Source organism: Saimiri boliviensis, chromosome 1 (assembly GCF_048565385.1).
Source record: "Saimiri boliviensis isolate mSaiBol1 chromosome 1, mSaiBol1.pri, whole genome shotgun sequence".
Lineage (NCBI taxonomy): Eukaryota > Metazoa > Chordata > Mammalia > Primates > Cebidae > Saimiri > Saimiri boliviensis.
In genome coordinates, this window is record NC_133449.1 from 251,568,350 (window position 1) to 251,591,431 (window position 23,082).

At 45.9% G+C, this 23,082-nt stretch overlaps 1 protein-coding gene across 2 annotated transcripts in view; it reads right to left on the reverse strand.

Moving 5' to 3' along the window:
* Nucleotides 1–1,750: 1,750 nt before the first annotated feature.
* The window catches only part of IL31RA (interleukin 31 receptor A), a 61,276-nt gene continuing 39,944 nt past the window's right edge, over nucleotides 1,751–23,082 (reverse strand). Inside the window, exons 8-16 of one of the 2 annotated variants that reach the window (XM_074385834.1) lie at nucleotides 20,179–20,395; nucleotides 13,910–14,092; nucleotides 12,313–12,414; nucleotides 11,368–11,514; nucleotides 9,061–9,201; nucleotides 6,073–6,166; nucleotides 5,184–5,244; nucleotides 4,719–4,800; nucleotides 2,353–2,438 (exon numbers count right to left, since the gene is read on the reverse strand). In XM_074385834.1, the coding sequence (XP_074241935.1) occupies nucleotides 4,756–4,800; nucleotides 5,184–5,244; nucleotides 6,073–6,166; nucleotides 9,061–9,201; nucleotides 11,368–11,514; nucleotides 12,313–12,414; nucleotides 13,910–14,092; nucleotides 20,179–20,395 (990 nt within the window). In that variant the 3' untranslated portion in view covers nucleotides 2,353–2,438; nucleotides 4,719–4,755. Of the gene's footprint in view, nucleotides 2,439–4,718; nucleotides 4,801–5,183; nucleotides 5,245–6,072; nucleotides 6,167–9,060; nucleotides 9,202–11,367; nucleotides 11,515–12,312; nucleotides 12,415–13,909; nucleotides 14,093–20,178; nucleotides 20,396–23,082 lie in introns of both variants that reach the window. The other variant, XM_003925843.4, reaches the window with a different exon arrangement.

Consider the following 23,082-nt stretch of genomic DNA (forward strand, 5'->3'; position numbering starts at 1 on the left):
GAACTCTGGGGACATGGGCTCACAGAAGAGCCCACACCACAGCAGGGTGGAGATGGGAGGGCAGGCATCAGGGTGGCGTGAGACCCGGACGCATCCCTTTTGTTTGGTCCCTTCCTCCACTTGGGCTTGGGTGCAGGACAAAGGGACAGGGGCATTGCCCTAGAGTCCTGTTTTCCAGGGCCCTGCCTCAGGCCTCCCTCATTCCTCAACGTACCTACCAGAAGTCACTGTTCTGCAGAAAGAAGTAACAAGTCCTGGGTGGGGTGGCGGGGGCGGGTGGCTGCAGTCACTGGAGAGGTAACGAGGACGGAGCTTTGACAGCAGCCACTCCTTCCTGTGCCCGAAGCAATGAGGCAGCAATTGACTGAGATGAGTGGCGGGTGACTCAACAGGGACAGGCGGGGCAATAGTAAATACACCAGGCCAGAGACAAAACCACAGCAGGACAAATACATGACCCAGAGGAATCCACTGAGTGACCAGCTCTGCCTCACAGATGCTGCGCCACTCAACATCCTCTGCAATTGGAACCAGTCCCAGGCAGGGCAGGGGAGGGAAAAACCCCACATGTAACTGAGTCACAAACCCAAGGCAACTCAGAAATCATCAAACCGGGCTGAGGTTACTTCGAAGTGTCAAGGTCTCGGACTAGCAATTAGTTTTAGTTTTAGGAAAATAAAGTGATGTTTTGCACATGTGAGTGGGTGGCTTGCGAAGTTCACACCTGCAATCCTAGTACTGATTCCTCCCGCTCTCCCAGAAAAAAATACCATCAGCCTTCCTGGCTGGCAAAAGCTGGGTTCATTGCACCTCGGGCCACTCACCCATTGCCTCACCCGCACTGATCTCGCCAGGCTCCTAGTGACCTCCCACAAAGGTTAAGGGAGTCACAGCTGACTCTGCCACTGTAGTTACAGGAGGAGCCCAGCACCCATCTCAGTGCTGAAGCCAGGAAGCCACACTTGCATGAAAGGTTCCCCTAATTGTCACAAGCTCTGTGCTCAGCTAGAGCAAAGGAGAAGAAGTCCTCCTGCTGGGGCTACAAAGTTGCTAAGCATTGTATGTTCCCAGGCCCTGCCCGGCTGCTTCTGGGAAGAGACCTTTTAAGGATATGCTCAGTAAGCATTCCTGGGCTGTGAGCCAGTGTGAAAGGCCAGGGTCCCTATATGACAGTCACTGCAATGTCTGGTGCCTTTCTGATCCCAGGCTGGGTGCTGAATAGAAGGGCAGCAGCAGCTGGGAAGCAGCCCCCCTGGAGACTGGGCACAGCTGTGTCCCATAGCGTGCATTCCCCAGGGTTCTACCCATTCCTTGATTTATTAGCAGTCAATGCACTGTAAATTTGGGGTGAGGAGTCTGGGTGTGGTTTTGCTACAGACACTTGAGATCTAAGAGGATGTGAAGAGCCTCAGGCACCCCTAGGAAAGTCCACTCCACCTGCAGCCCCTTCTGTGGGGAGAGAGGAAGGCTTCAGGACTACCTGGGAGGGGACGCCCAGAGCCCAGGCTCCCAGCAGACCACCCAAGAGCCAGCGAGACAACTGTCCGCTGGCAGCAGGGAAAGGCCTTCTGGAACTCTGAGGCATAGCCCCAGCAAAAGCTGGGACCATGACTCAATTCCTGGGAGGCCAGGTATGTCCACCTTGGGGTCTTTTGGGCTCAGAACCTGGGCCCTTCCTCCAAAGTCAATCTGTTAGGAGGCCACAGTGAGAGCTTGGTATCTGAACAAAGAAAAGAGATTGCTGTTCCTTTACAAAACTCAGGTTTATCACCGTCCCTTCTTCCCAGCACAAGGTCACATCTGTGCCAACCAAGTTCAACTGGCAGCTGAGGGGCAGGGGGAGACTTTAACCCGGGTAGGATGTGGAGGGACCAAGAACGCGTGGCTTGCTGAGTCTTGACATCGTCTCTGGCCAGGGTCATCCGCACTGAGACCCTGAGGGTCTCATGGCGTGGTTGCACTTAAACTTCTCTCTTGGTGTGCTATGGCAGTTTTTTAGACACAAGAAATTCTCTGGTTGTCATCGAATTTTTCAAATATGGATTTGGTGCGTCTTCCTCACACAGATGATATGGTGCTAAACTTTGATCAGAAAAGAGAAGCTGCTCTTTCCCTTCCGGGCAGTTCCCTTCCGGCATCCTCAAACACAGACATTGGGATTTTCTGGGAGGAGTCTCAGGTGAAACCAGGAGCTCCTCAAAACTTTTCCCTAGGGGACAGTCAGGTGTGACTAAGTAGGTCACGTACTCATTCTTTCCCCCTCCTAAATTGTTTTCCTGACTCGTTTTGGCTTGGTCTGTGGAAATCTCTTGTAGAAAAGCCCCAAAGTTCACCACCAACTTGTCAATAACCAACTTGTCACTGGGGGTGGAACATGGTTTTAAGATCCAGTTTTCTGTGTTCACAGGGTCATCAGACTCCTTCAGGTTTAGCTTAGCCTGGAAAAGAAAAAGGGACTTCCAAGTGGTTATTTAGGAGTCACATATGACATCGCCAAAAGCTCGTTAGGCTTGGGATAGCAAATGCCACCTCTGGAACAGCACCCACCTTCCTCCCAGGCCCAGAAGTGGTGGCCAACCCCCTCCACGTGCCCTTCCACAGGAGCTTGGAAGGAGTGGCACATTAACGAGAATCAGCGCCCTGGATTTGAATGATTATATATATCTTTTTTTTTTTTTTTTTTTTTTGAGACAGGGTCTCACTCCCATTGCCCAGGCTGGAGTGCAGTAGCACAATCACCACTCACTGCAGCCTCAACTTCCCAGTAATTCTCCCACCTCAGTCTCCTCAGTAGCTGGGGCTACAGACACACACCACTACACTTGGCTAGTTTTTACTTTCTGTAGAGATGGGGTTTTGTCACGTTGCCCAGGCTGATCTCAAACTCCTGAGCTTAAACAATCCGCCCGCCTTGGGCTCCCAACGTGCCGAGATTATAGACATGAGCCACTGCCCCCAGCCAATTCAAACAGTTTCTTCTAGAGTGCAGGAGGCTATTTTCCACACAATCCGGTGCTCACAAAACTCCAGTTAAGACGGAAGCACCAGCTGGGTGCAGTGACTCATGCCTATAATCCCAGCACTTTGGGAGGCTGAGGTGGATGGATTGCCTGAGGTCAGGAGTTTGAGACCAGCCTCGCCAACATAGTGAAACCCCATCTCTGCCAAAAATACAAAAAATCAGCTGGGCATGGTGGCAGGCGAATGTAATCCCAGCTACTAGGGAGGCTGAGGCAGTAGAATCGCTTTGAACCTGGGAGGTGGAGGTTGCAGTGAGTCGAGATTGCACCACTGCACTCCAGCCTGGGCAGCAAGAGCAAAACTCAATCTTAAAAAAAGAAAAGAAAAGAAAAGAAAAAGATAGATGCACCAAAATTAGAACTCTTAGTGATGGAAAAAGTACAATCATAGAGACAGACTTGTTCAATCTCACAAGAAAATCAGAGGTGGCCTCCTGGCAGGGGCCATGACTTTATCATTTGTACTCCTACAGCCTAGCTCAGTGCCTGGCATGCAGTGAGTGATTGGTAAGTGCTGGCTCTAGACCTACAGATTATTCAGATAGCATGTTAGACATCAGACAGTACTGCCTATGAACCCAGGTACTCTCTAAATGACACTGAATAAGCAGGAAAGTAAATGGCGATATAAATCAGTCCAGTATGCCAGACTGATAAGAGGAGGAAATGAAAAAAAAGCCCATTATAACGAAATATCCATGCTCAAAAAAGCCTTCTGAGTTGGAGCAAGGACTAATATTTAAAGTTTGTGCATCAAGGAAAAACTGGAAACAGCCTTTCAGTAATAAGGATTTAAAGGTTATATTTGATTGGTCTTGTTTTGACGTAAGCAAAAAATTAAACCTTAAAAATTTCCTAACAGCTTTTCACTTAAAAATTTATGAAAACAGAAGGTTTCTAGTTAAGGAATACTCACTAGAAAACCCCAATGCCAGCACTTTGAGAGGTCCAGGCAGGCAGATCACCTGAGGTCAGGAGTTCAAGACCAACCTGGCCAACATGATGAAACCCCATCTCTATAAAAATACAATTAGCCAGGCATGATGGCAGGTGCCTGAAATCCCAGCTATTTGGGAGGCCGGGATGGAAGAATCACTTGAACCCAGGAAGTGGAGGTTGCAGTGATCTGAGATCATGCCGTTGTACTCCAGCCTGGGTGACAGAGGGAGACTCCATCTCAAAACAAACACACAAACACCCAATGCCAGTTAATAAAGCCTGACTCTGATGTCCCCAACCTAAGAAAAACAACCTGAGGCAGCCTCAGCCTGCCATGCCCATCCACATCCTCTGGTGATCTTCAGGCTGTCTTTAGATCACTGTGCTCTTGGCTGCTTTGTAAATGGCTTCAACTCCTAGAGCCAGGCCTCCTCTCTCTCTATAACTAGCCCATCAGGTCAGGAAGGGTAGGGCCGATGTCTTTCTTCTGCAGCATCCTTTATAGGACCAGTTCCACCTGGGAATGCACTGGGTCCTCGTGAGCCTAGTGAAGCCCTTCCTCTTGTCAAAGCACAAGGTCAAAGACGTTCCAGGAAGGCTGATTCCACCTGCCCTGCCAGCCATTCCCTGAGACTTTTCAACTCGAGTTCTCTTGAGGTGAACCCCAAAAAAAGCTCAGCCTAGCACATTTCCCCATCTCCATTCACCTTGTCTACCTCCCACGACAGTAATTTCCTTAATAAAAATGGGAGTGTTTACCTTGAAATCATCTCCATGCCACGTGGCTATACTACTTTCAGCAGGGTTGGGAACGCTGGGCCAACACAGGTGAGCCAGTTTGCTAAAGAGAGAGAAGATTTTAAGATGGGAAGTGAATCTAAGAAGCATTAATTAGCACTGTATGGCTGAGTCAAAAGAGGGAGGCTTTGCTAAAGGGAATTGTAAGGTTCCCTCCTAAATAAGGGCATGTCTGCCTGATTGATAGAACCTGGGAAAGTGGAGTTGTTTTGCGGTGTGTGCGTTGTGGGGTGACATTGCCAGTTATCTATGGGATGTGCTCAGAGGAGACTCTCCCCATACAAAATGTTCCTATCTTCCCCTCTCTCCCATCCCCGCATCTCCATACCTGGTCCCGATGCTGTAAATTGTACCATCACAGAGTCATTCCTTTGAGGCTTATCCCCCAGGAAGAGCAACATTCTATAAGCCTTATAAGCTACTCACACTTTCCTGTAATGGTTCTCGAAGTGTGGTCCCACACAGCAGCATCAGCACCACCTGGGAACTTGTTAGAAATGCAAATTTTGGGGCTTTACCCTAGAACCACTCAATCAGAATCTTTTGGGATGAGGCCTGATTCTGAAGCATGCTAAAGATCAAATGATTACTTAAGTGCATAATGTACAAGAATCTATGCTGGTAGCTTGGCTACTACCTACAATTGGTAACTGACACTAGCTTGACCATTAACTAAGAGCAGCTGCTTGACAGAGATGATCACAACTAATTTGGAGCTCAAACAGGGAAGGACCATTAGGGTGACATAAGGCTCACTGCAGAGAGAAAGCGTAAGACCCTGAAGACATGCTTTCTTTCCCAAAGTGGCCAGGGCAAGCAGGACAAAGGCCCCTGCCGTCAGACCCTCAACGCTGCACCACAAGCAAGCAACGAGCTTGCACCAGCAGACAACTGGCCAGCACTCCAACTCCATGGAGACACTGCTCCCTGCTCTGCCTGAGAGAGAAGCTTGCAAGAAGGTCTGCTGCAGTCAGGGACCCCCGCTAGATACTGAGAGAAAGGGCCTGCTCTCTAACGCCAGTCTCAGATGGTACATGGAGCAGACGCAGCCTGTGAGGCAGCCGGCACTCTCCTGGCCTCAAAAAGGCCTAGCCCTGGGCATGGAGCTCTGGGAAGTGAAAATGCTCTTGCTTGGTCAGAATTCTGATGAGCCACTAAGTGTGGCCTTTAATAACCTCAATAAATATGTACCAAGTTAATAAATGAATGAACACCCATCGATGGCAGAGTGCCCTCTCCTACGAAGCACCTATGATGCCTTCCACTCTTTTTGGTCCCTGATTTTTAAGGCACCCACTGTTGTCGACAGACTCACTTGGGTTTTTTGAGACCATATGCCGCTGTCAGGATGATCAGGAGAAGAAGGCCTCCAGCAATCAGAGTAGTTATAAGGAAAATCTCAAAGACACCTTTGAAAAAGAAAGAACAAAAGTCAGTAGTAAGCTGAGTTCCTCACCTGGACGAAAATCGGTGATTAACTTTTGGTTCTAGTAGTGTCAGCTACACAATTTCTTATTAGTTTTCTTTCAATTAAATTCAATTTCTTTCCACTAAAAAAAACCCCAGAGTTTTGTGGCTCCCCATCTAGGCATCTTCTCCTGGCAGCATTCATTCCAACAGCGTTCATTCAGTGAATATTTATTGAGCATTTTTAAATTTAAATTTTATTTTTTTGAGATGGGTCTTGCTCTGTCACCCAGGCTGGAGTGCACTGGCATGATCATAACTCACTGAAGCCTCAAACTCCTAGGGCTCAAGCAACCTCCTGTCTTAGCCTCCTAAGTAGCTGGGACTTACAGGTGCAAGCTATCATGGCCAGCTAATTTTTAGATTTTTTTTTATTATTATTATTTTTGAGATGGAATCTTGCTCTGTCACCCAGGCTGGAGTGCAGTGGCATGGCTTGGCTCACTGCAACCTCCATCTCCTGGGTTCAATCAATTCTCCTGCCCTAGCCTCCCGTGTAGCTGGGATCACAGGCACCCACCATCAAGCCCAGCTAATTTTTACATTTTTAGTAGAGATGGGTTTCACCATATTAGCCAGGCTGGTCTCAAACTCCTGGCCTTGAGTGATCCTCCTGCCTTGGCCTCCGAAAGTGCTGGGATTACAGGCATGAGCCACTGCATCCAGAGAGCAACTTTAGCTAAGCTGTCCAAAGAAAGAGTGAAATTCAAGCTGATCTTAATAGTGAGAAGGCTCCAGCCATGCAAAACCATGGAGAAAAGCACTCCAGGCAGAAGAAACAGTGGATGCAAAAGCTTTGAAGCAGGAACAAGGTAGGGAAGATAAATAGAGGCCAAAAGAAAGCAGCAGGAAATGAGGTCAGTAAGAGACAGATGATGAAGGACCTTGAAAGTTATAGGAAGGAGTCTGGATTTTCTTTACAACACAATGAAAGTCACCGGCGGGTTTTAAACAGATAATTCAGGGTTTGAAACTCTGGCTGCTGTGTGGAGAATGGATTATAGAGGATCAAAGATGGAAGCAGGGGCCGGGCGCGGTGGCTCAAGCCTGTAATCCCAGCACTTTGGGAGGCCGAGGCGGGTGGATCACGAGGTCAAGAGATCGAGACCATCCTGGTCAACATGGTGAAACCCCGTCTCTATTAAAAATACAAAAAAATTAGCTGGGCATGGTGGTGCGTGCCTGTAATCCCAGCTACTCAGGAGGCTGAGGCAGGAGAATTGCCTGAACCCAGGAGGCGGAGGTTGCGGTGAGCCGAGATCGTGCCATTGCACTCCAGCCTGGGTAACAAGAGCAAAAACTCCGTCTCAAAAAAAAAAAAAAAAAAAAAAAAAAGATGGAAGCAGGGTGATTTATAATCTTTAGACCAGGGTAGGAAATGTCCAGGTCCCAGGGCCGGATCTTGCCTTCTTTTGACCCTTGGAGAAAACTCCATGAGCCGATGAAATCTGTGCCCAGTGTGGCAGAAATTCAATATGGCTTTAAAAGATTGCAAACAGCAATATCAAAAAGAGTTCCTAAAAGGCAATGTTAGTCCATCAAAACAGAATGTTTTCTATGAAAAAAAAAAAAAAAAAAAAAAAAAAAAACATGTCATACTCACATTTTCCAGAGTCACAAAGCAATTTTATTCTTGAAAAATGTGATGAATAAGAGGCTTTCAAGAATATTTCAAGGAGACAATTTTTAGCTTGTTCCAGTTATTGCAAAATCTTGGCAGTGTTAATTCATTTTTAATCTAAAAAGTTATTCATTCTTTAAGAGAGTTGTAGTACATGCTTAAAAATCAAATCTCTATCACTCAAGGACTTGGCAAAATTAACATTTCTGTTTCTCCCATTCTCCTTCCTTCTTTCTGCTTCACCTCCTCATTCCATCTGCCTGCCTCTGAAATCTCTCCCTTAACCAGCTATCATACGAAGCTACATTTTATTTTACATTATTTGTTGTCTCTAGCAAATTTTTCTTGTTATTTTTTAAAGTAAAAGCAGGTAAGTTAAACATATCTTTTTGCTCAAAAAAGCCTCCATAAATGACGAGGCTAAGCCCCTCCCTGTGGGGGTCAGTGGTCCTGGGTTAACCAAGGTTTTTCCTTGAAGGCCCTGTTGTACAGTGATATGGTTTGGCTGTGTCCCCACCCAAATCTTATCTGAATTGTAACTCCCACAATTCCCATGTGTTGCAGGAGGCACCCAGTGGGAGAGAACTGAATAATGGGGTAGTTTCCCCCATACTGTTCTTATGGTAGTGAATAAATCGCACAAGATCTGATGGTTTCATAAGGGGAAACCCCTTTTACTTGGTCCTCATTCTCTCCTGATGCCACCGTGTAAGACGTGCCTTTCGCCTTCCACCATGATTGTGAGGCTTCCCCAGCCATGTGGAACTATGGAACTCTTTTTCTGTATACATTACCCAGTCTCGGGTATGTCTTTATCAGCAGCGTGAAAACAGACTAATACATACCATAACCTGTAACATGCAGAAACTGGTAACTGTGAATGGGGAGACAGCCAGAGACAGGAGCTGATTTGGTGCTAAGACTGAAGTTGGCATTAATTTGACATCTCCTCCTCCAGATGATTTGTGGCTGCCCATGAGGAGGGATCAAAATGACCAGCATTTCCAAATTCAGCTCTTACCTTGCCTGGTCTCTCCCTCCTATCTCCTCATGTATATGCTTTCCGGGAATGTTGGTGAGCCAGAGAGCAGGTTGGCTCTTTCCACGTAGGCACTGCCCTTTCATTTGGCTTTCCCAGCCTTTGGCAGGTGTCATTTCTCTCTGATGTAAGGCAAACATAGGGAGAGGTACCTAAGGCTTGAAGGAAATACTCACTGAATGACAATGTCTTGAAATTTATGCTGGTCCCGTTGGTTCCCCCAGCACTGGTGCTGGCCATGACCTGAACGGTGTAAGAGGTCTTTCGTTGCAGGGTCTCCAGGCTGTACTGCAAGATGCTGGAGTTGACTGTCTTGGCTAAAGGAGAAATACAGAGGTCAAATACCACGGCCAAGCCAAACTGAAAATTGTGTCCCAGGAGCATCACAATAAGAGCATTGGAACTGTGCTTCCAACTCAGCTGTCTCATATTCTGACCCCTATTCATGTCCTGCTTAAAATTAGCCTATCAAGATGGATCAAGGACCTCAGTACAAGAGCTAGAACTATAAAAACTCTTAGAAGACAGCATAGGATAAATCTTCACAACCTTAAATTTCATCATGGTTTCTTAGATATGACACCAAAAGCACAGGTAGCAAAAGGGAACATAGATTAAACTGGATTTCACTAAAATTCCAAGTTTTGTGCATCGAAAGGTAATATCAAGAGAATGAAAAGACAACACATAGAACGGGTGAAAATATTTACAGATCATATATCTGATAAATAACTGACATCTAGAATATATAAAGAACTCATAAACTGAATAACAGACAACACAATTTAAACATAAGAAAATGAGATTAAAAAGACAGGCCTCCAAAGAAGATATGCAAATGGGCAAAAACTACAGGAAAAGATGTCCAACATTATTAGTCAGTAGGGAAATGCAAGTCTACGAGATAACCACTACATACCCACCAGGACAGCCATGATTTTCTTTTAATGAAAAATAACAAGTGTTGACAAGGATGCAGAGAAATGAAAACCCTCATACATTTCTGGTAAGAATGTAATTCCAGCACTTTGGGAGGCTGAGGTGGGCAGATCACAAGGTCAGGAGTTCAAGACCAGCCTGGCCAATATGGTGAAACCCCATCTTTACTAAAAATACAAAAATTAGCCGGGCGTGGTGGTGGGCGCCTGTAGTCCCAGCTTCTTGGGAGACTGACGCAGGAGAATTGCTTGAACCCAGGAGCCAGAGGTTGCAGTGAGCTCAGATTGCACCACTGCATTCCAGCCTGGGTGACAGATGAGACTCCGTCTCAAAAATGAAAGAAAGAAAATAAAAGAATGTATACTGGAGTAGTCGCTGTGGAAAACAGTTTGGTGGCTCCTCAGTAAGTTAAACTAGAGTTACCATATGATCCAGCAATTCAATTTCTAGATATATACCCAAAAGAGCAAAAAGCACAAACTCAAAACAGATATTTGTACATAGCAGCATATGTTCATAGCAGACATCTGTTCATAGCAGCCCTGTGCACAATAGCTTAAAGGTTGAAACAACCTAAATGTTCATCAGCTGATGAATGGATAAAGAAAAGATGGAATATCCACACAATGGAATATTATTCAGCCATAAAAAGGAATAAGTACGAAACCATGCTATAACATGGATGAACTCTGAAAACATGCTGCATCAAAGAAGCCAGACACAAAGGCCGCATATTTTACGATTCTATTTATATGAAATATCCGGAATAGGCAAACCATAGAGACACAAAGCAGTTTGGTGGTTGCCAGGGGCTGTGAGAAGAGAGGAATGGGGAGTGACTAATTAATGGGTATAACCATAGAGACACAAAGCAGTTTGGTGGTTGCCAGGGGCTGTGAGAAGAGAGGAATGGGGAGTGACTAATTAATGGGCATAGGGCTTCTATTCGGGTGGAAACAGAAGAGCTCTGGATGTAGCGGTGATGGTTGCACAATATTGTGAATGCTTCTAATGCCACTAAATTGTACACTTTCAAATGTTTAAAATGGAAAAATATTTTACACGTATTTTACCATAAGAAAAAAATTATTTAGCCTCAGCAAGAATCCAAGCCTTGCCCAGTGTTTAAGATGTCAGGAGATACGGTGGACTGAAGAAAAAAAGCATGATTTGGCAGGGGCTGTAGCAGTCATGGTCACAGGGTCTATTCCCCTTACTCCTTAAGCCAGGCACATTCCTGGGAATCATGATCGGGAAGCTTCTGGGAGGTCAATTCAGGCGTCAACCAGGACAAATTATATCAATTCCTTCCATTCCCGCTGGGCTATCCTCTCAGGTACTGTCCCTTCACTCTCATTTAACCCCCAAAGCCCCAGAAGTTGGGTGCTCTTGTCCCCATTTTCAGAGAGACTTGAAGAAGCTAAGTGACTCATGCCAGGTTGCAGGTCACAACGAGGTGGGGGAGTCATGCCTACAACAGGTCTATCCCTAGCACCTGTCTGGTGCTTGGAGTTTTTTTCCCACTTGGCTATGGGCATGCTTACAGAATCCTTTTCCACCTTCAGCTTGGTAAAAGACGGTGTAGTTGCAGATGATACCCTTTCTCTGTCTCTTGGGAATCTCCTTCCATGTGATTGTGACCGTCTTCACACCAATGTTCTCAACCTTGGTCTCAGGACCTTCTGATGGAACTGGAAGGGACAGGGAGATAAATGATAATCATTGAACCACACCCCAACTGATCGTTCCCCCACAAAGGCTCTGGCCAGTACTCAGACCAAACCACAGTGCTGGAGGCAGGAGGCGTGGGTTGAGTAGGGAACTGATGAATCAACTTGTCTGGGAAAATGGTTTTCTAGAGCCATCTCTCTTAAGGAAGAAGAGAAGTGGCATCAAGACCACTTGAAAAATTCCTTTCTTATAGATGTCTCACTCCAATTTGGTACCCAGCTTTTCCATTCATATCTGTAAAGTGTAGTTATTATCAAACAGTTGAAGAATATGCCTCCATAGGCTACCTTTGAGTGGCAGAACTTATTTTCCAGTGTTGAATCTGGAAGATGTGAACTTCCGAAAAGATCAAAGTAAACTTTGAGCAATTCACCAGTAAAGCCATTGCTCATTGCTACATAATTAAAAATAATTTAACATCCCTAACTTAGGATGAACTCTGTAGGCTCCTTGATGTGGTCTTAATTCAATGTTATTGCTGGTAGCAGCTCTATTAGCACTGTTTATTTGTGACTTTGGGCAAGTTATTTCATCTCTCTGAGCTTTAATTTTCAATCTGTGAAATGAGAGGATTGGACTCGATGATCTGTAATGTCTACCCCCGCTTCAGAATCCAGCATATTCATAGCATACAGAGTTCACTACAAGACGAAGCGAAGTATGCACCCTAAGACGGCTGGGAATGAGCTGCAGGCATTTGCAGCCTCATCCGCAGGTTGTGCACGCCCCACCCGTACATTTCCTTTGTCCATACATACCGCCTTCTTTGGCATAAGCCTGGATGGAATATGGCTCGCCAACTTTGTCGTGCAACATTGGATACACAGAGATGTTATAGCACCAGAAAGGTTTTAATTTATCTGTGAAAAGGAAAGAAAAAAGAAACAAGCCTAAGTGCAGAGCGTGGCAGAGTGGAAGGAATACTACACTAAGAGTTATGGCCAAACACTTATGGAAGATATTCCATTTCTCTACAGTTTCCACCTCTGGGAAATAAATAGGTTAGGGTGAATGGTCTCTCATATCTATTGCTTTTCTCAGATTTTCTAATTAATTCTTATTTTTAATTTTTATTTTTAAATTTAGCCTTTCAGCTTTTTCTTTTTTGGAGGCAGGGAATCCTCAGGTTTGTTCTGTCCAAACACTTTTGCAGCAAGAGAGATCCACAGGACCGCTGAATACGCTGCCTAATTAAGTCCTAGAACTTAGCCATCCAGAAACAGAGAAGAGATCCAATCCCTCCTCCGTCACTGATTTTATCGTATGATTTGGGGCACAGCAGAATAAAACTTAATCCTTCGAGTCAACAATATATCATCACCCTGTGGATCTCAAACACCACGAATTCTATCTCCTCTACTTGCCTGCATCCTTGTGTGTGTATTAATCTTAATATGGATGCTTGAAGTATTAAGAAATGACTGTAGTGACAGGATTAAAAGGGTAAAGCCTCATTAGGGAGGCTGAGGCAGGAGGATCGCTTGAGCCCAGAAGTTTGAAGTTACAGTGAACCATGATCATGCCACTGCACTCCATCCTTGGCAACCAAGCAAGACCCTGTCTCGAGAAAATAAAAAGTTTTTAAAAAAATTAAAAACAAAGAATAAAGCAGACTGGGTGCAGTGGCTCACACCTATAATCCCAGCACTTTGGGAGGCTGAGGCAGATGGATCACAAGGTCAGGAGATCGAGACCATCCTGGCCAACATGGTGAAACTCCATCTCTACTAAAACACAAAAAACTAGCTAGGTATGGTGGCTGGCACCTGTAGTGCCAGCTACTTGGGAAGCTGAGGCAGGGAAATCGCTTGGACCCGGGAGGTGGAGGTTGCAGTGAGCTGAGATCAGGCCACTGCATTCCAGCCTGGTGACAGAGCGAGACTTCATCTCAAAAAAAAAAAAAAAAAAGAATAAAGCCTCACTCATGTATCTTATATAGGGCAGGGTCTTTCTGAAAAGAAGACTATTCCTGTAACAATCACTTGGGAAAGGGGCCTGGCCCTTAAACAGGCAACCAGAACTCAAGAAAGTATCCTAGGTATGACAGCTGGGATCCACACTCTGGTGTTATCCATGAGATGACCCAGCTATCCAGGAAGGGCTCTCTGATGGTGGGTGTTAAGACAGTGTTTCCACCTGGAGGCCGGCCAGATACCTGGTATACTTGACACCCCCAGCTTTCTGTGCCAGCCTTGACTTGGAAATGCCAAGAAGCGTGTCACTTCATTAAGCTTGCTCAAGCTTGTCAAATGCTATTAACCACACTAACATCTTTGAAGCCAAAGTTAAGGATCTAAAAATGGATGAAAAACCAAACCCTGCACAGCGGGAACCTGTGGGTTACACCAGGACTACCTTGTTGGATTGTCCAGTTCTTGGCCTGAGACACAGATTCCCAGGAAAGGATAGGGGGCTCTGAGTCCATGTCCGGAAACCATTCAATCATCCAAGTGTTCACGTCTAGAGCACAGCTTTGCCACTTCACCACTAGCTGGTCCTCAGCAAGGCAAGCCTGCATGACCTCAATGCACTGAAATGCTGAAAAAAGAGAAAAAGACTACTTCACATTCACAGCTACCCACCTCATTCCCCAAATGCAACAACCGCACTGGCAGAACAAGGCCAAAGTTCAGCATCTCCACTGCAGCCTCCCCAGATGGTGCTTTTTACCCCTCTTATTGCATCCCTTTTCCTTACACAACACCTTTGAGGAGTAAGTGGCTTCTTTGCTTTTTTTTTTTTGAGACGGAGTTTCGCTTTTGTTGCCAAGGCTGGAGTGCAATGGTACGATCTTGGCTCACTGCAACCTCTGCCTCCAGGGTTCAAGCGATTCTCCTGCCTCAGCCTCCTGAGTAGCTGGGATCACAGGCATGTGCCACCACGCCCAGCTAATTTTGTATTTTTAGTAGAGACGGGGTTTCACCGTGTTGGTCAGGCTATTATGTGGCTTCTTAATCTTCCTTTACCTACCCCAAATTGACCTGCTTCTAGAAAAAGATCTCACTAGAGAGTTGATGACTAAAAAGACTTACCTTCCACAGGTATCTCTGCAAGTCAAAAGGAAAGGAAATCTGAGACAAAGACTCTCCAAAGGTAAAGTTTCAGGCTCTGGGAATTGTGTGGCTAGGAAGCTGGGAGATGGCGACCATAAAATCATACCAGGGAGATGGGTCCACTCTTTCACTCTATATTCTGGCTGTCCACAAACTAGATATGACTTCCTATCCTCCAGGCAGCAAGTTTGTACCAGAAAGACAAAGATGCCGCAATCTTAAGTACCTAGTATGGATTAATACATAAGTGGCAATATTTTCTGCAGGACTGGCCAAAAATTTATCTCTGGAAACAGATCACAAGGATTTATTCAATAGAAAAGGTTGAGAGTACGGCTTCTAATACATCTGGAACTGAGTCAGAATCTGAGAGAAATCGTACTGAAAATGTTTGAACACACAGAAGAGAAGAGAACTCCCCCAGGTGCAGTGAGGCAGAGGTGGAAGGTACAAACTGGGCGGGGCTCGGAAATTCCAGGGTGTGTTCTCCCCTCACCCACTCGTCACCAGCGTAGCACACCTCAGCCTGCAAAACTAGAATCCATGGGAAGAGTGTTTCTTTTTCTTTTTTTTTGAGGCAGAGTCTTGCCCTGTTGCCCAGGCTTGAGTGCAGTGGCATCATCTTGGCTCTCTGCAACCTCCACCTTCTGGGTTCAAGTAATCCTTGTGCCTCAGCCTCCTATCTAGGACTACAGGCACACACTATATACCCAGCTAATTTTTGTATTTTTAGTAGAGATGGGGTTTCACCATGTTGGCCAGGCTGTTCTCAAACTCCTGACTTTAGGTGATCTGCCCACCTCAGTCTGTCTCCCAAAGTGCTAGGATTACAGGTGTGAGCCACCATACCCAGCCAGGAAGAGTGCTTCAGTGAATGCCAAAGATGATCCTGGATGTGGGCATAAAAGTGTCCTGCAAAAAAAACCCCAAAAAGCCTTTGAAGCTGGAAGCCTAGGCCACCTGTAGGAATTTGGGGTGGGGACCGGAGTCCTGCATGCGGCTGTTCAGAGGCAACAAGCCCCAGCAGGCTGTTTGTATATTTAGGAGTCTGGTTCTTGTAATCCACAGTTGACAGATCCTTTTCCCAAATAGCGCCCATATCAAGACACTCCAGGGGCTGGTCCTTGCAGCAAGGCCAGGTCATCTGTCAACCTGAAAAGGTAATTCTGAGAAGGACAACTGAGACATGGAGGAAATGTGAAGCCACAGAAGGTGCTGGAGCTGCAGCAAGAAGCACAGAGCCTGGAGATCAACCCCTAACCCTAGGGCTCTGACTTTCTCCTCCGACCTTCCGCTGCTCACCACCTGGAAGCATCCCCAGTCAGTTCTGGCTGAAATTCCCTGCTGGAGCCTTGGAGACCTAATGAGACTCTTCTAGCAGCCAGTGTTGGTGCTCCGCCCAGACCCTCTCAGCTTCCTTCTTGCTGTGTGCGTGTGTGTGTTGCTTGGCTTGGATGACTATGAGATATCACTTATACTCTAGAGTCCCCTACAAGATCCAGTGGGAACCCTCTTCCCTGGGGCTTTTATCTCGGATTGTGCCTGTTATGGGTTGAATGTATCCCCCCAAAGTATATCCTTAGTGTCACAGAATGAGACATTTGGAAATAGGCCATTGCAGATGTAATTGGTTAAGACAGTGGGCCCTCTATAAGAAAAGAGGAATCTGGGCATGGAAACGGAGATACACAAGAAGCTAGCCATGTGAAGACTGAAGCAGATACTGGATTTACGGGAGTTACTGGAGCTGCCACAAGCCAAGGAATACCTGGTGCCACTCCAAGCTGGAAGGGGTAAGGAAGGATTCTCTCCTAGAGACTTTAGGGAGCATGGCCAGCCAGCACCTCGATTTGGGACTTCTGGCCTCCAGGGCCATGAAACAATAATGTTTGAAGCCCCCCAGTCTGCAGTGCTTTCTTTCGGCAGCCCTGAAAGCCCACCTTGGTCTCTGCCTCTACACCTTCCTGGCCAGTTTCCGCAGCTTCCTTTTCTCATATCCTTGAAAGTGCTTTTTAAAAAAATGACTTGCCCACAAATCCTGGCCCGAAGAAGCCAGTGTTGGTGTCTAACCCCACTCCTTCGCACCAAGACTGGAGCTCTGAGGAGCAGGGGAGCCGAGTCTAAAGCGCCGGGTGCACTGCAGAGACTGAGGAGACCATGGGGCGTGGCACTGGCTGCAGGAAGCCATGAGTCAACCTTGAAAGGGGAAAGCCCGGCCATGCCAAGGGGTGCCAAAAGGGATGTTTCCAAGTCATCGCTCTACTCAATATAAATGAATCACCAGGTCCTTCCATCATTCAACAAGAGCTCTCTGAGCAATGACTCCAAACATCGCCAGGTGTGGTAGGAGACACAGATCCTTCCTTGGAGAAGCGGGGAGGGGCTTTGACCATGAAAGCCACTGATTTCTTGTGATCTGCGTGAAGACATTCACCTGGGGGGCTCACATGCTGGTGCTGCTTCCCCTTTGCCAACTGTCCCGGCCCATCCTGAGTTCTGCCCCAACTCGGCCCATCTTCCTCCTCTGGCCTCATGACACAGCAGCCAGGACCATGCCTGCCTCAGACCACGCCGCTGCTGCCTACTGGCTCAGGCCTCACAAAACCCAGGGCATGCTGAGCAGAAGGAACCCACTTCCAAGCCCTTATTCCAAAAGGGAAATGTGGGAGCCCCCAAAGGTCAATAACCAGCTCAGTGTCACACTGCATCTGTGGCCGGAATTCAAGGCACTTTATAAATAGGTTGTGGGATGTGGTACAAGTTGGGAATCCTGCAAATCCGAGCTGGAATCATCCCACTCCAGAGACCTCGGGAACATTACTAAACTTGGCAGAATCCCTTTGCCATCTGTAAAATCTCACGGCATCTACACCATGAGTTATGCCAAGGCTGAAATGGGAAACCCTATGTTCTCTTAGCACGATTCCTGACACATACTAATGGACGATGTACAGTAACTATACTTAATTAATGATAGTTATACTTAACAGAAGTTATCCTATTATTGTCTAGTTAGTAGTATTCTCATTCTCTGGTTGCCTCCATTTTATTAAGCAAATTTCTATACAATATTACTTTCTTTTGTTTGATTTTGGGGCAGGATCTTGCTCTCTTGCCCAGGCTGGAGTGCGGTGGTGCAATCTTGGCTCACTGCAGCCTCAACCTCCCTGGCTCAAGCGATTCTCCCACCTCAGCCTCTCAAGTAGCTGGGACTACAGGCACATGCCACCATGCCTGGCTAATTTTTGTATTGTTTATTTATTTTTTTTGGAGAGACAAGGTTTCACCATGTTACCCTGACTCGTCTCAAACTCTTGAACTCAGCAATCCACCCGCCTTAGCCTCCCAAAGTGCTGGGATTACAGGCGTGAGCCACCACGAACATCCAGGAAATTACTTTCTTATATGTCTGGGACTAGTGTCTGTAAAGTTTCTCTGTAAAGAGCCAGATAGCAAACATTTTAGGTTTTAGGTTTTGTAGGCTAGATTGTCTCTGTCACAACTATTCAACTTAGCCACTATGGCACAAAAGGAACCATAAACAATATGTGAGCAAGTAGGTGTGTCTGTGTTACTGTGAAACTTCACTTACAATAACCAGTGTCCAACCAGAGTTAACTGCAAGCTTCAGTGTACCAATACCTGGTCTAAGACCATTATAACCGATGATCACACAGATGTATCTGACACAAAGCCATAAAATACTATGTGAATCTAGCATAACTTTAGTTAAATTGTATTTTATAATATTTTTAAGGTTGATAATCCGTGTCTAACAGAAATTTGATCAATCAGAAATGTTATTAAGAATGACAATAGGCTGGGCACAGTAGCTCACACCTGTAATCCCAGCACTTTGGGAGGCTGAGGCAGGTGGATCGCCTGAGGTCAGGATTTCGAAGCCAGCCTGACCAACATGGAGAAACGCTGTCTCTACTAAAAATACAAAATTAGCTGGGCATGGTGGCGTGCACCTGTAATCCAAGGTACTGGGGAGGCTGAGGCAGGAGAATTGCTTGAACCCAGGAGGTGGAGGTTGTGGTAAGCTGTGAAAGCACCATTGCATTCCAGCCTGGGCAACAAAAGCAAAACTCCATCTCAAAAAAAAAAAAAAAAAAAAAAAAAGAATGACAGTAGTAATAATTAGCACCAGACAAAGCATTTTACATACACAATCTCATTTAATGTTCACCCCAGCTCTGTGAGGTAGGTATTATTAATAATAGCTAAATTTTACGAGTAGCTAAGGTTCAGAAAGGTTAGGTGACCTGCCCAAGGTTAATGGTATCTTGTGGAAGAGCAAAGATTTGAACCCAGATCTGCTGGACTCCAAAGCCCATGCTTTTATACACTATTCTTTACTTCCTCCCACCCTGGGGCCACCATGGGAAACTGAGGTTACTATTCAACAGCACCTCTATTAGCAAAGAACGTGTGCTCCAATGACATGTGCATTTGTCAGGAACTTCAGTGAGGGTGCTGGACAGGTGGGATCTAGGATGTCAGGGAATGAGGACTAAGGGAGTACTATTAAACGCTAACTAAAATATCAAATGTAGCTCAAAACACAAATGGAGAAATATCTAGGAATTATAAAATGAGGGTGTAAGGAGAATAGACAGAAGGGGGCGCAGGCAGAGAATTCTGGAACTGGTTGTGTAAATGTCTGAACCAGTCTAGGTGTAAGCAAAGAGAGACAGGTGGGGAATTGGAGAGAACATTCCTAACTGTGATGTGTTTCCACAAACGGTTATGCACACCTGCTCTATGCCAATGGCCCTACGCTATTTTAAGTGTTGGAAATTAGGTCTAAAAAAATAGGAAGGAAAAATAGACAAAAATTTCTGCCCTCATGGCACTTACACCCTATTGAGGAAGAAAAAGGTAGTAAAACAAATAAGATAATTTATAGAATGAGGGCGAGTACTAAGTTTGAAAGAGAAAAATAAGTCAGAAAAGAGAAAATCTATTGTCTCTAATTCTTTGAATGAGAATTGTTTATTTCAAAACAGGATATAAAATATGAGTTTGACTGGTAGCAGTAATATGTTAAAAACTACTTGACCGAAAGTGTAATGCACTATTGATTAGCAAGTATAAACACTAGAATTTTTCCTTAGTAACAACGGAAGGGGAAAAGGAAGAAAACAGCAAAGCAAGCATTAAACCAAGGATGGGGATGGAGTGAATACCCATTTGAAGGGAGAAGAGTTCAAGAGCCGCTTCGGTCACACAGAACAAATGTGACAAATAGGACAGTTTCATAGGACTCCACCCAGCTTACATCACTCAGACCAGAACAAATCAAAGCTGCACGCAGAGCTTCTAGGTGTATGGCTTTGTATTCTGTAATTTATAAAGGCTGATTTTTAACACAGGCTTTGTTCCAAAGGAACCTGACTTCAAGTGGTTCATTAATTACTAGCAAATTTTCATTGCTTCTCCACAACCTAAAAAATCCCCACTCCATGTTCGACTCAAGAGAAAGAGTCATCCTTGAGAGCACAGGGACTGCTCCCTGGCCAATGGATGGAAACAGGCACCTACGGAAGAAGCTGATGCTCTACTTACACTTTTCCTGAATAGCTGGAATCCTCAGGGTGGCCACTGGAGACTTTCCAAGAGAATTATAAGAAATCATAGACACCCAATAGCTCTCGCCTCCCAGATGCAGTTCCAGTGGCTGGTTAGTGGCGTTCATTGTCTCTGTGATGTTAGTGTTGTTTTCTGGAAAGTACCATATGTTGTAGCCAAGTGTTTTCTCTAGGACTGGGGCTCCTCTTGGCTTCTGAACTCAAAGAAAACAAAATTTATTGCCAATAACAAAGAAAAAGAAAGGCATTGAGACAGTGAGAAGCGGTGGGTGTGAGGGGTATGGAATAAGGTTAACTGTTAGATACTAAACTACGATCAGTTAATCACCCTCCAGGGATAAGTAATACATCCTGGGCTGTGATATTAACCTTTCAAGTGCCAGAAAAGGGATTTAATAAATTTAGTCCAAATCCATGAGACTAAACTAGGAGAATGCCCAAGCCAATGTAACAAGCCAGGCTTCCTTCCTTCCGCTTGTATCTTTCACTCCATCCCACTCGTGTGGAGGAGTAAGGGCTAGAAAGCTGACATATTCCCTCTGAGCCCATCCCAAGTCTGGTCTGGCCCTGGGTCATCTCCTACCTGGAGTATCCAAGGCTTGGAGAATACCCCACGCCCTAGTCTTTTATTTCCATGCCTCTCCCTCTGAGAAGGGAGCCAGCTTCCCTGGACCAGGCACCCCAACCAGGCATCTTAGCTAAGAGGACTAAAACATTCAGGGCTGCACTACCAGTCCCAAACTCTTGGCGAGATGAGAAGTTTAAGGGAACCATGGGAACTTTAAGCCAAACTCTTATTTTCATCCTTGAACTTGGGCCCAGTAACCAGATGTTTGCCTAGGAGGGAGCATGCTGAGTATTTCCCAAAATTTATAGGGTTTCCCATTTGTTTCCTTTCTATTAGTGATTATGCACACTGATAGAGCAAAATGCTTGAATCTAAGTCCAGATAGGACTTTAGCAGGCACCTCATCCCACTGCCTTCCCAGTTCAGGAATTTCCTTTACACTCACCTTGGCATAAAAAGTTAGCTAGACTCCTCCTAATGACCAGGAGCCTTTTATCTCTCAAGATGGCCCATTTCCTTTTTAATTTAGTTTAATTTATTTATTTATTCATTTTGAAACAGGGTCTCACTTTGTTGCCCAGGCTGGAATGCAATGGCATGATCTCGGCTCACTGCAATCTCTGCCTCCTGGGTACCAGCGATTCTTCTGCCTCAGCCTCCCAAGTAGCTGGGACTACAGGTGCACACCACCATGCCCAGCTAATTTTTGTTATTTTTAGTACAGAGAGGATTTCACCATGTTGTCAAAGCTGGTCTCGAACTCCTGACCTCAAGTGACCGCCTGCCTTGGCCTCCCAAAGTGCTGGTATTACAGGCATGAGCCACTGCACCTGGCCCCATTTTCTTTTTTAAATAATAGCTTTATTGAGATATAACTCACATTCCATAAAATTCAGTTTTAATGTGCGTTCAATGGTTTTTATTAATAGTATGTTCAGTCATGCAACTATCACCACTATTTAATTTCAGAGCATTCAGAGCATAGTACATTCTTTTATAACCAACTCAAATTCTTAAGAAAGCTCTCTCCTCTTGAGGGGGCAGGGGGTGGGGAAAGACCAGCCCCACCAGGTGAGGGGGAGGAGGTGGGCACCGAGATCCATCTTCTCTACTTCACAAGCTGCCCAACTTGGCCCTTCGCCACTGCTACGTAGCTAAGACCACAGGTGGCCGTGTACGGTTGTTGGCTTTCCTCCCCCAAAAACGTGTTGGCAGAGTCATTTGTTTTCATACTTGATGGCTGAGAAAGACAGCACAGCGTCTGGGATTGATTCTCTAAGATGATCTCTGGCTGTTTTCCCATGCAGGGGAGCCTCCGCTACCCAGGGAGTCCCATAGCCCTGCAGCTGTGAGGTGTGGGCGATGGTGCAGGAGCCTCCAACCCTGAGGCAACTGGAATGTCATTTGGCAAAGCAGCACACTTGCTCATTTTCAGCAGGATTTTGAACTTGCCTGGACTTCAGCAAATGTGAGCTAACGCGATGAGCATTTCCTGAGAATTCTAGAGGCACACGAAGGAGTTCTGGCATCTCGCTCCTCTCCTCCCTTTCTTCTTCCCCATCTTTCTGCTCTTTCTCCATCTGCCCTTTTCCTTTCCTGTTTATCCCCTCATCCCCGCACTTCCTACTCCTTCCCCCGCTTCCTTCTCTCAGATCCTCTTCCCTCCTCCTCTTCTCTGCATTCTCCTGTTCCTCACTCCCAGGCCTCTGCCCTAGAAAGGACCACGTGGTCCCTCTTCCGCTTTTGTGCCCCACTACAACACACATGTGACATCTATGTTGCCAGTGACACGAGGGCACACCAGCAAGCTGAGCCTGGTCAGAGTGCTTCTTAGGCAGTGGGTGGAGAGGGGTTCCAGGGACTTATGCTGCCTTCTGTGATGTTTCCTCCAGAAGGTCATGGTGCCTCCTGGACTTGCACTTTCTACTTGCCCCAGATGTTAATATTTCAGGCCAAAGAAGAGGGGGCCAGGGTCTGTAATGCATGATGCGGCCAGATGACCTATAGGGCTTTTTTGAGCTGGCCAACCAGTATGAGATTTGGGGCAACATAAAGCCCTCTAGGGAAGGAAATTCTGGAGTGAAATTTCAAGAATCACAGTTTTTGGAAGGGTAAGAGACCATGGGCTTTTAAACAGGATAAACAGGCCAGGCATGGTGGCTCATGCTTATAATCCTAATGCTTTGGGAGGCTAAGGTGGATCTCTCAAGCCCAGGAGTTTGAGACCAGCCTGGGCAACATAGTAAGACCCAGTCTCTGCCATATATATATATATATATATATTTTTTAATTAGCTTCGTGTAGTGGCACACT